The 12,068-nt window shown below is 32.2% G+C and overlaps 2 protein-coding genes across 2 annotated transcripts; one reads left to right on the forward strand and one right to left on the reverse strand.

The window, feature by feature from the left end:
- Positions 1–32: 32 nt before the first annotated feature.
- LOC130667543 (DNA repair protein REV1) lies at positions 33–5,957 on the forward strand. Its single transcript, XM_057469190.1, has 4 exons — positions 33–299; positions 368–4,018; positions 4,117–4,259; positions 4,532–5,957. The coding sequence occupies exons 1-4, from the start codon at positions 246–248 to the stop codon at positions 4,674–4,676; spliced, it is 3,993 nt and encodes a 1,330-aa protein (XP_057325173.1). The 5' UTR covers positions 33–245; the 3' UTR covers positions 4,677–5,957.
- Positions 5,279–11,685, reverse strand: LOC130667545 (GMP synthase [glutamine-hydrolyzing]). Its single transcript, XM_057469192.1, has 9 exons — positions 11,532–11,685; positions 10,403–10,692; positions 10,128–10,340; positions 9,105–9,402; positions 8,489–8,957; positions 8,173–8,414; positions 7,778–7,948; positions 6,419–6,868; positions 5,279–6,179 (listed from the first exon to the last, which is right to left on the reverse strand). The coding sequence occupies exons 2-9, from the start codon at positions 10,615–10,617 to the stop codon at positions 6,078–6,080; spliced, it is 2,160 nt and encodes a 719-aa protein (XP_057325175.1). The 5' UTR covers positions 10,618–10,692; positions 11,532–11,685; the 3' UTR covers positions 5,279–6,077.
- Positions 11,686–12,068: the final 383 nt, after the last annotated feature.

Here is a 12,068-nt window from a genome sequence, read left to right on the forward strand (position 1 = left end):
TAAAAACTTTTTGCTGAAATATTTAAAATGACGATCCTAAAGTTGGCAGACAATTAAAAATTTTCGATTTTTTTTTCAACAAAAAAAAAAAATAAAAAAATACACATGTAGAAAATTTAAAAATCTATATGTGCAATTTTTTTTTTAAATTTATCGTTTTGAAAAAAATCCAAGACGTCGGCTGACGCAGAATCATTTAAAAAGTTCTTAAAATCTATGAGTGTTTGGTTAAAAATAATTTTAAAATGTCAAAGAAGAAAAAAATTGAAGCTTGGGCTGAAAATGGATTGGAAGACTGGGTAATTATTAAATAAATAAATACATATTTATAAATTTAATAATAAGTAATAAAAATAATTAATTCTAGGGCTCGTATATGGCAGCAAAAAAAGCCAAACTCGAGGAACAATTTGATGAGGCAGCTGTCAGTGAAGTTGTCAGCGCAACAAAATTGTTCAAAGGAATTTCAATATTTGTAAATGGTTATACACATCCGTGTGCTAACGACTTGAAGCGGCTGATGATGGAACACGGGGGTATTTATCATCATTACTTACGTCCCCATGGCACGACACATTTAATTGCATCGAATTTGCCGTACTCTAAAATAATCCAGTATCGTAAGAGTAAAAATCCGCTGCCTCTGTGCAAACCCGAGTGGATCACAGACAGCATCAGCGCCAATAAATTGCTCGACTGGAGGCCCTACTTGCTGTACTCAACGACGTCGGTGACACAGCCGCAGTTGCACTTTAAAAATGACAACCAGAATCATGGGCCAGTTGACACTAGTTCTGTAAATGGAGACTCTTCTCTTAAAACTTTAGACAAAGTCCTAGATGACTTTGATGACCCCAGTGACTCCGTTTTAAAAAAACAGGAACCAGGTGCTGGTGTCCCAGGTCCTTCACATGAAAAATCTTCAGTAATAAATTCCAATGATAAATTTATTGATGCTGGTACTTGTAGTTCAGTAGATAAGGAATCACTGGATAGTATTCCAGGTCCTTCAAATTTTAAACAAAATATTCCAACCACATCTAGTGCAATAAATATAAATGACAATGAAATCACGCATGTCAGTGATAGTATTAATAGCAATAATAAATTAGCACGTAGTGGAGCCGCATTGTGCTCTAAAAATGATGAATTTATAACTGAATTCTACAACAACTCGCGCTTGCATCATATATCAACAATGGGTGCGACCTTCAAAGAATACGTTAATGAATTGCGCGCTAAAAATACCGGCTCTTACCCTGGATTAGAAAGACTGAAAAAACTAAAGCCTATTGATGAATCAGTAAAAGACAATTCAAATGAATCAGATTCTGATGAGTCGATATTCAATAGCGATCGTATTTCAGCAGCTAAACCTCAAGACAAAGCACAGTCTGATGAGTTTGTTGATGAAAGTGATTCAGATGAAGATTTGTTTGATTTAAAAGAGCGCGCGCCTAAAAAAAATTTTAAAAAACCTGAAGATGAAAAAGATAAAGTCGTGATAATGCATATTGACATGGATTGTTTTTTTGTGTCCGTTGGGTTGAGAAATAAACCTGAGTTGAAAGGTCAACCTGTTGCGGTGACACATGCACGTGGAAATCGGCCAACGTCTGTTAATAATAATAAGAATAATAATAATAAAGATGAAGAATTTTTATCGATGGCTGAAATAGCTTCATGTTCATATGAAGCAAGAAAATTAGGGATTAAAAATGGAATGTTTTTAGGACAGGCATTAAAATTATGTCCTAATTTAAAAACAATAAAATATGACTTCGAAGGATACAAAGAAGTATCATATATTCTTTACAATACTGTCGCCTCATATACTTTAGACATTGAAGCTGTCAGTTGTGACGAAATGTACGCGGATGTTACTAGAATAATTAGCGAATGTAAATTAACAGCTTTGGAGTTTGCTGATATTATAAGAAGGGAAATAAAAGATAAAACTGGATGCCCAGTATCAACTGGATTCGGTGGTAATAAATTGCAAGCGCGTTTGGCGACCAAGAAAGCTAAGCCTGATGGACAATTTTATTTAATTAGCAGTCAAGTAAAAGATTATATTGGCGGTATTGGTGTCAGAGAACTGCCGGGTGTCGGTTACTCGACGATGCACTCGTTGAAGAAAATGAACATTAAAATTTGTTCGGATTTACAAGAAATACCGCTGATTGTTTTGCAAAAAGAGTTTGGTAGAAAAACAGGCGAGTTGCTGTACAGTATGTGCAGAGGTATTGACACCACGAAATTAAATATCGAGCATGTCAGAAAGTCAGTGTCTGCGGAAGTTAATTACGGGATACGATTTGATGACGATAATGACGCGAGAGAATTTTTGAAAAAATTGGCTAGGGAAGTTTCCGGTCGGCTGACTAAAGTAAATGCCAAAGGTCGATGTATTACTTTGAAATTGATGGTCAGAGCTAAGAATGCTCCGAAAGAGACAGCAAAATTTATGGGCCATGGAGTTTGCGATAATTATACTAAGTCTAAGAATTTTATTACTGCTATTGATGATGAGGTTGTTGTTACTAGAGAGGTATTGAGTCTATGGGAAGCCATGGGACAACCGGCAGACGATATCAGGGGCATTGGGATTCAGATTTCGAGATTGGAGATGCAAAAGAAAAATACTGATACCTACATGATGAAGTTTGTTGCCAGAGCTAAGCAACCTAACAATAATATTATTGATAAGGTGTCTGATAAAAATGATGATGCTGATGTTCTTAAAGAGAGTGATAACCAGAACCAAGCTGTGGGAAATAAAGGCCATAATTTATTATTTAAAAATGGCAATGATAATAAAAATGATAAAATTAAAGTAAAAGATAAGGATAGAGACAAAATAACTAAAGTTAAACCACAAGGTTTAAAAGCATTTTTCACCTCAACTAAATCTACTATCAAAAATTCAAAACCTTCGAATTTCTTTCCAAGTTCTACGGAAATAGACAGCGCGGTTTTGAATGAATTGCCGGATGATATCAAAATGGAGATACTGAACTATCATAAAAATCAAGCGGGTCCTTCGAAAGCTGTTGCGAATAACGAGCAAGACAATTTGACATTAAAAAAGTCTGGTGGTAATTTAAAAATAGATGATAAGTCTGGAGATGAAGGTGCCAGCGGAAGTGCTGGTGGGTTTGATAAAAAATTAATCCAAGAATCACAAGGAATTGATGAGTCAGTACTTACAGAGTTGCCGGAAGACATAAGAAATGAAATATTAGCGACGAAGCCAATAGTTAAAAAAAAACCCTCCCAAGTAATAGACAATAATTATTTCAAGCAAACAAAACCTGGCAAGTTTAGCAAAACAAAATTACCGGAGGTTCAAGAACTCGACATGCAAGTGCTGATTGAATTACCAGATGACATAAGAAATGAAATAATGAATCACTACAAGTCAAATGCTGATGGAGATGATGGCGCTGACGGAAGAAATGGGAATCCCGTTGATGAAAAAAATCCAGATGTTAATCAGCGGAGACTAATTGATGAAACCAGTGTCACTTTTTCTCAAGTTGATCCAGATTTTCTCGCGGCGCTGTCAGATGACATGAAACAAGACGTCAAAATTTATTGCATGACTAAGAAGAAAGAGAAGGAGAGACTGAAAAATACCGAACCAATTAATTTGCCCATTCGCGCGGGAAATGAAGTGAAATCTAAACGTGGACGTAAACCTAAAAAATTTGTGATAAATAATAATAATAATACGCAGAGCAACGGCAGAGTCTTAGCTAAAGCCAAAGAAGTTAAAATTAATGAGCGCATTAATAATGACAATGATAGAAATTTAATGATAACAAAACGCAGAAGTTTTTTAGAGAATGAAATAAATATATCATCTAATGACAATAAACTAGGAGTTGATGACAGACGCGAAGCTATCAAGTCACATCAGTCTTTTTTCCGTGGTCGTGGTCGTGTTAAATCTGATGAACATCAAGAGATGTTGAATAATTTAGTTAATTATTTATTTAGTCTTCCATTGCATCAGGTATTTTTTAATGATCTGTATAAAAAAAAAATAATGATAATTCAATACTTAGTTTTATTTTATAATTTAATTAATAAATTTGTTAATTAATTTTTAAGGTAAAAAATCATTTACAAGCATGGATTTTAAATTCCCCATATGCTAATGAAATAGATATATTATCGATTGCTACATTTCTTAGTATGCTTCCAAATGAAAAACGTATTGAAGATTTGCATATATTAATGAAAACAATGTACAGGTAATTATTATATATATATCTAAAAAAAAGAAATAAAAAATGTATAAATATAATGTATTCTTATCTAATTATATTAGATAATTAAATAAGTTAATTACTTATTTTAAAAAATAACACTCGAAAATATAAGATAGGTTTTTTTTTATCATTTACTTGTTCGTTTGTTTGTAATAAAACAAAAATGGTAATATGATAATTAAAATTACATTAATAATTAGTTAATTAATTAATTAATTAATTAATAATAATAACTACATGTTTGTTTGTTTTAGATGTATGACGAAAAGTGGAAGTTGCGTTTGGCATGAAACATACAGGAAAACTGTTGAGCATGTTCAACATTATATGCAAATTGAGTACAACAGTAATTTAATGTTACCTTTGATAAGATGTAGCCGCCGCGAATGCAAAACGTGATTTATTTATTTAGGGCGTGTTCAGAAATTAACTCTGGAAGAGAAAGACGCGGCTTCTGCGTTCATAAATATCTGGTTGAACCAGAGGAACGATTCGACTACATAATAGTCGCCTCGAAACTTGGAAATAGGAGACGGTCTCGAAAGGGTGGAAATTTCGTTGGTCTAGATGTCAAATGAACATCCCCAGAATAAAAAGTCAAAGGGGTTGGTGAGAAAAAAAATAAAAACACTCGAAAAACAGATTTTTTGAAAATATTTCAAGAGGGGTTGCACTTTTTTTTATTACACTCGTTCACGAGTAAGTGGAAACTTTGGCAGAGTTTTTCTCTTAAACAAACGAATATTATCAAACAATCAAAGCGCACTTCGCTAGATTAGACAGTAGTGCATCAATGTGCGGTCTGTATTTTGTTTCCAAAAATATCTGATAACTTCTGATAAACAATAAAATGTGCAAAACTTTCAAACAAAATTTGTAGAGAAAAAAATTCACATCAAAAAGTATAAGAAATTTTTTTAGTCTGAATTTTTATAAGAATGCGCCTGAAGTTGAAAAATTCAGTAAATTTAAGCTTCGAAATGTCAAAAATTTATTACGTCATTTTTTAGATACAAACAAAATTTCTTATACTTTTTTATGAATTTTTTTTGTTTATGAAATATTTCGAAAAAATCTGTTTTTATTTTTTTTCCCATCAACCCCTGGGATGACTTTTTTATTCTGGAGATGCGTGTAGATGACATCTAGACGACCCAAATTTGCAGCAACTTTCGGGAACGTCTCCTATTTCGGAATCGACTGGACTAAATCTCCAGTGTTTTTCTGAACACGCCCTTATTTAACGACCATGCTACTGTTATATTAATTGTATATGATCTGTAAGTGTATATATATGTGTGAGTGTGTGTATGACGTAACTTTGTTAATAGCTTTTATTTTAACTATTTAAATATTTTTAACTCTTGTTTTGAATAAATTATTATTTTATACAATTGACCTAATAGAAACATATTTACAAGCAAACATGATACTTACCTTCAACCTTAATGTACACAATACCACCATTTTTTTTTTTTTTGGCGTAATGACAAATCATTATTAATTTTTTGTTATTTTTCTTTTATGTATATAATTAAACGTAGCAAAAGGAGCAGTGCGTAATTTTAGTCATAAGTTATAATTATAACTATAGGCCCCCTTTAGCTCATAATATCTCCATATATAAATCAGTAATAATTTCATAAACTTATCGATTCGTAAAACTTTTTTTTTTTAATAGACATAATTTTTGTTTTGTTTTTTAAATATAGTTTTTTTTCATTATTGTTATTTCTGGAGTCGTTACGCGCAAACGGGTGGTGAAAAAATATAAAGGAGTGAGTTTAAAATAAGTGTCCATTACTCCCATTCAGTGGTACCAGGTGGTTTTGATGATAAATCATATAATACGCGTGATATTCCTGGTACTGTTGATATTTCGGCAATCATTTTTTTAATAACCTGTTCAATTTAAATCATTTAATTAGTAATCACATATTAATTATATATAAAGAAACAAATTTTCCGAAGGTAAAAGTCACAATTATTGACATAAAAGCGCACTTTGATATTTAAAAATTATAAGTGTTCGAATCGAAGAGAATAAAAATAAATATTTGAATAAAATATCAATAATTGGGTCTTTTACTTTCTTTAGAAAATATGATAATAATATTAATATGAAAAATATGACTACTTACATGCATTGGTAATTGATTGCCGGGAATAGCTGGTGTACCAGTCATAAAATCACTTGAACAAAAAGGCCTGAGTACAACAGAACGTTGACATGAAGGCACCCGAGATGCAGCGTCGCGATCAAAATGCACCGGAATCAATACAACTGGCATCTGACTGATTGCATTTATACAGTTATTTGAGGCGAGAACTTGGTTGGCCAAGTGATCGGCTTGTCTGAGTGTCGAGATGACGTTTGACGTGAGGTGCGTTGGTGTTATGTCAGTTATTGGATGCTGGACTATCGGTCCGAATATATAGCAGACGCGATTTACGTTGTGACAGACACGGGGAATCAGTCTTGCGAGGAACAATAAATCTTCCCAGACTACGCTCTCTAGTGGCAGTTCCTCCTCCGGCTTAAGTCCCTGACACGATAACCCTACGACGTAACTATAACTCCTTCGATCGCCCTGAAAATTTTAAATTCATTTTTTATTTTCAATTTGAGTTAAGGTCGACGACCCAGTACCCAATCACTCATGTATTTGTATATCTATATTTACTATATTTTACTAAATATAGATATACAAATACATGTGATCGAGTAGGGGAGACCGGGGCAAGACGGCCCACCCGGGGCAAGAAGGCCCACCTCAAAAATTAACCAAAATTTTTTTTTCTTGTTTTCTTTTGATTATCACAAATTTATATTATTTACTCATTTTTAGCCCGATACGTGAAACTTGGGACAAAATGAACCACTCAAAAGTTCTAAAAGAAAATGTATTTCATAGTATTATAACCTAGTCATGATTAATTTAATAGAAATATCATTTTTTGGTTAATTATATGGATTTGGATTAAAATAGAGCATTTGAAAAAGTTAAAAAAACCAATAATCAATTTTCTACAGAAGTGAAAAAATGACTCGTATTATATCAAAAAAGGTTATTCCGAGTAATATTAAAGTAAATACAGTTGTTAAAGAGAAAAATATAAACATTTGTTACGCGGGAAATTTTTTTACAATTAAAAAAAAAAAAATTTTTTTTTCATTTTTTTTCGGAGGGGGCCGTCTTGCCCCAAAAAAAAAAAATTTTTTTCAGGAGCTTCACCAAAATTTTGGTGAATTGAGTTCAAGTTGGACAAGAGTAAATCGAATTGATGGTTAAAAGCCACAAATAATAATAACCGGCTTAGGTGGGCCGTCTTGCCTCGGTCTCCCCTACTAGTTTCCTGATCGAGTACTAGTTTTATGATCGGGTACTAATTACTACTTGATCAGATACTAGTTCCCGGATTAGGTACTAGGTCTTTTAGCTTATTGTTATATATTTATAACTGTAATTTTATTATAAATAAAAATAATAAATATTTACTTGTACTCCAACACTGCGAATTGGTAATAATATCGCCGCAATATGATTTTCACTTGAAACTCTGCGTAAATGTTGACGTTCTGATTCACTTGTTGCACTTTCGACACGATTTAATAGTGCGTGTTTTTTCTGCAGCATTTGTTCGTACTCAGCCATTATTTTTACAATTACCTAAACAAAAAAAAAAACAAAATTACAAAAATTAATTTTTGTTAAAAAATTATCTTGATTAAAAAAAAATAGAACAAGTCTACAACAAAAATATGCTATCATTTTAAACTTTGAACTTTTGATAGTGATGATGAAATTTGACAATATACTTTATTACCATGACATATTTTTTTAAATATCAGTAAACTCAAATATTGATAAAATAAATAGTAAAAAATAAAAACCTGAGTTTCCGAAAAATCTTTGTCCATAAAAGGTTCGTCAGCACACAAAATACGTATGGCTAAACCGGGACCAGGGAACGGGTGTCGTTGAACAAGCGGCGCTGGTAATCCCAAGTCGCATCCAATCTGTCGTACTTCATCTTTATGAAAATCTTTAAGTGGTTCAACAACACGACCCTGTGATCTCAAGGCTCTTACAAGTTCGCTGTCATTGTGATGGGTTTTAATAGCATCTGCTTTGCCTAATAGTTGTAAATAAAAATAAATAAACAATGATTGAAATTTATCAGTACTAGTTGTAATTAGCAATACATACCACTGGCAAGTGCACTAGCACTTTCAATAAGATCAGGCCTGAGCGTACCCTGTCCAAGAAAAACTTGTTCAGGTTTCAATCCCATTTCCGTCATAGCGTCATTAGCAACCCGGACAAAGACATCACCAATTATTTTACGTTTTTCCTCAGGATTTGTTGTCTGACACAGCATTTTAGTTATTCTAGTCCTCGGTCCAATAGCCGTAACACCAATGCCCTTATTGTTAATAATATTTGCCGGTGATACATGATCCAGTGGTACAGACGTTGTTCCCTCCATAAAATTATGTGTTGCATTGACAACACGCAGCTTAACACCCAGTTCAGCTAAACTCTGTTCAACAAACGGTGTTTCTCCTTTGCGCATAAATCCATTGTTGATATGCAATGGAATCACTTGTTCTTTGTTCAATGCTTTATGTAATAATGCCGCACATACTGTTGAGTCAACTCCTCCGCTAACCAACAACTGTCGAAAATTATTTTTATTTTAATTACTAATTACAAAATAACTTGGGTTTTTTGCGCCCTTTTGGCTTTAGGAAACTCTAGAACCAAAAGGCCGTGAAATTTTTTTCTATTTTAAAATTTATCAGGGTAATTAGCGTTAACTTACCAACACTTTGTTGCTGCCAACAGTCTCTTTAATATATTGAATGCACTGGGCTTCTCGGTCGTGCATTGTATAGTTACCAGTCAAACCAGCGATACCGAACAAAAAATTATGTAACATTTGTTTACCATTTGTCGTAAGATCAACTTCGGGATGAAATTGTACTCCATATAAATTCATTTTGTCACTTGATATTCCAACAATAAAATTTGATGATTTAGCTGTTGCACGAAAACAATCAGCAACCCTGTCTATACTGTCTCCATGAGTGAGTAAAACTAATTGATCTTTTTCCAAGCCCCTGTTTTGGAAAATAAATTTATTGTAGACGATATTAATTCTTAATTGCAGTAACTAACTTTCAATGATCATACAGGGTCTCGGGAATTTTAAACTTTAAATATTTGAATAATTTAAGCGCTAGAAAAAATTATCTTGTAGTTGTTCCAATGGTCCTAGGTCAGAATATCCAATGTAAAAAGATCCAGTGCAAAAATATCCATAAGTCATTGATTTTCTGCATAAATGGATAATTTTTTCAATGGATATTTTTATGATAGATATTCTGACTGGTCACCGTTCCAATAATTCAAAATTTACATAAACATTTATAAAAAAAGAACGAATTTTTCTCTTAACTTTGAAATTTCTGATCAAAATTTTTTCACTTGATTTAGAAAAATTATCCAATAATTAACCACAAGATTTATGGAAAATTTTTATTAAAAAATTCACTTTTTGCATCATTTTTTTTTCTTACTGAGGTAAGAGACCCAGTACTCGACCAGGGAACTAGTACCTGATTACTCATGTATTTATATATCTATATTTACTAAATATATATATACAAATACGTGGAGTGATCCCAGATCTTTTACTTTAAATATTAAAATAAATAAAAGTGAATCCTAGCTTTTATAAAAATATTTAAATAAAAGACTTTGGTTCTAAAGACATGTCTGTTATTATTTTTGTCGGGAGAGCGACCGCTGGGTTAAGATAAAGAGCATAAAAAAAAAAAATTACTTGAATAACAGGCACTTGGTGTCAACTTCTATTAAAAATTGTCCGTCTTCACGTCCTTCCTTTCTATTCACAGTACCACCAAACTCCTTGTTCATCATTTGCATCCCATAACAAATACCCAGTACTGGAATACCTATTCGGAATATATCACCATCATATCTCGGCGCATCTTCTGCGTAAACAGAACTAGGTCCTCCAGAAATTATAATCGCCCTATAAAAAAAAACCAACAATTAAATAAATAATTCCATATATCCAGTAAATAAAATAATTACTTGTATCCTTTCTCTTTAAGAGTAAACGCTGGAGTGTCCAAAGGTAGTATCTCACACTGTACATTCAATTCACGTACTTTACGATCAATTACTTTCCCATACTGAGCACCAGCGTCAAGAATAGCGACTCTCTCGTCGCTGTTGACTAATGTCATAGTGACATCTTCAGCTCCATTGTTCCGGTCTTGATGGAACCCATCCGCTGTCTTCTCCATTTTATATTATTATTTTTATTAGCTTCTTTTTTAAACCGATCCCAATAATCTCAGCAAAATCAAGCTCTGAAAAACCTGAAATTTACACAACAAATATTTTAGTAAATATATGAGTAATTCATATTTTAATGTCAATTAAATATCAAAGTAATTGCTATTGATATCAACTTTTTATTATTAGCTAACGTTGCAAAGTAAAAAAATTATTGAAAACCGTGTAATTGATACGCTTGGGGTAACTCAAGAACTTTTTATAGTTATCACTCTATACATATATATATATATATATATATATATATATATATATATATATATATATATATATATAGGTATACATACTTGGAGTTATAGATATATCTAAGTATATATTAGCGATAATAGAAAAATTGATTGTAAAATAACGATATTACATATATATTTATTATTAATTTATCTAAAGGTGAAGTAGAATTTCTGATGGCATAAAATTTTTTTTAGAGTAAAAAAAATAGCCATTGTGAATTTTAAGCAATGCATGAATAATATCCATGACACGTCACGGCAAATGAGACTGTGAGTTATATATTATTAAAACGCGGGTAATTATAAATATATATCAATGTATATATATTATTTATAAATTTTTAAATGTGTGTACTTAATGAGGATCACGAATGACCGGGCGTGCAATGATAATAGAGCACGTTTTGGAATACGTGCTGAGCTGAAGCAGCAGCAGCAGCAGTGTACGCTAATTTGTGTGAGTGATAGAGATGGTGTAGGTATATATATATGAGTATAAATGTATATATATATGAGGAGATATAGGTGTGTATTGTGTGCATTAATTATTAATTTGTTTAGTTGATATTTATTGGAGTAGTTTCAGTGGGGTAATTTTTTTGAGTGTAAGGATGTAATTTATAATTACTTACCGAGTGTAATGAGATAATTAGATGTCTTGGGGATGTGTATAATCAATTATAAAAAAAATGAATTGCAATAAAATGGAATTGTCGGACCACACTGAACGAGGCGGCCATTCATCGCCAGAGCTATTCCACTGACAATAAAATAGTATGAGGTGGGCACACAGGGATAGTATACATATATATATATACGCATATATGTGTAAATGTCTATGTGTGTGAGCTTGGTGTGGGCTAGTGTGTGTGCGTGGCTTGTCGCGATTTTAGCGCCACGCGAGTGTTTTTTATATTGTTGACATTTGGCGGGATTTTTTAAATTTTTAAAACACGAAAATCGATTGACAGAAATTATACTTTAATGTATGGGATTTATTTAGGAATATATGATTACATTTAAGTATATCAAGGTTTAGTCGATGTTAGCTAGGTCGTTAATGCGAATAATTTAAAATAATTTTTTTTTGTGAGTCGAAAGTTTAAATTTTTGACACTACAAAAAGTATGTTGGATATTGTAATTTATTTATTATATTTAGTATTGATA

Source organism: Microplitis mediator, chromosome 5 (assembly GCF_029852145.1).
Source record: "Microplitis mediator isolate UGA2020A chromosome 5, iyMicMedi2.1, whole genome shotgun sequence".
NCBI classification, from domain to species: Eukaryota; Metazoa; Arthropoda; class Insecta; order Hymenoptera; family Braconidae; genus Microplitis; species Microplitis mediator.

Excerpts from the sequence above, each read along its gene's own strand:
- LOC130667545 (XM_057469192.1), bottom strand. The coding sequence starts at position 10,617 with ATGGAGAAGACAGCGGATGGGTTCCATCAAGACCGGAACAATGGAGCT. Across the intron at positions 7,949-8,172 it reads AAGATTTTTCGGAAACTCAG|GTAATTGTAAAAATAATGGC; the intron begins GTTTTTATTTTT and ends TTTTTTGTTTAG. Across the intron at positions 6,869-7,777 it reads TTCGCAGTGTTGGAGTACAA|GGCGATCGAAGGAGTTATAG; the intron begins GTAAATATTTAT and ends TAAAATTTTCAG.
- LOC130667543 (XM_057469190.1), top strand. The coding sequence starts at position 246 with ATGTCAAAGAAGAAAAAAATTGAAGCTTGGGCTGAAAATGGATTGGAA. Across the intron at positions 300-367 it reads AAAATGGATTGGAAGACTGG|GGCTCGTATATGGCAGCAAA; the intron begins GTAATTATTAAA and ends AATTAATTCTAG. Across the intron at positions 4,260-4,531 it reads TTAATGAAAACAATGTACAG|ATGTATGACGAAAAGTGGAA; the intron begins GTAATTATTATA and ends TGTTTGTTTTAG.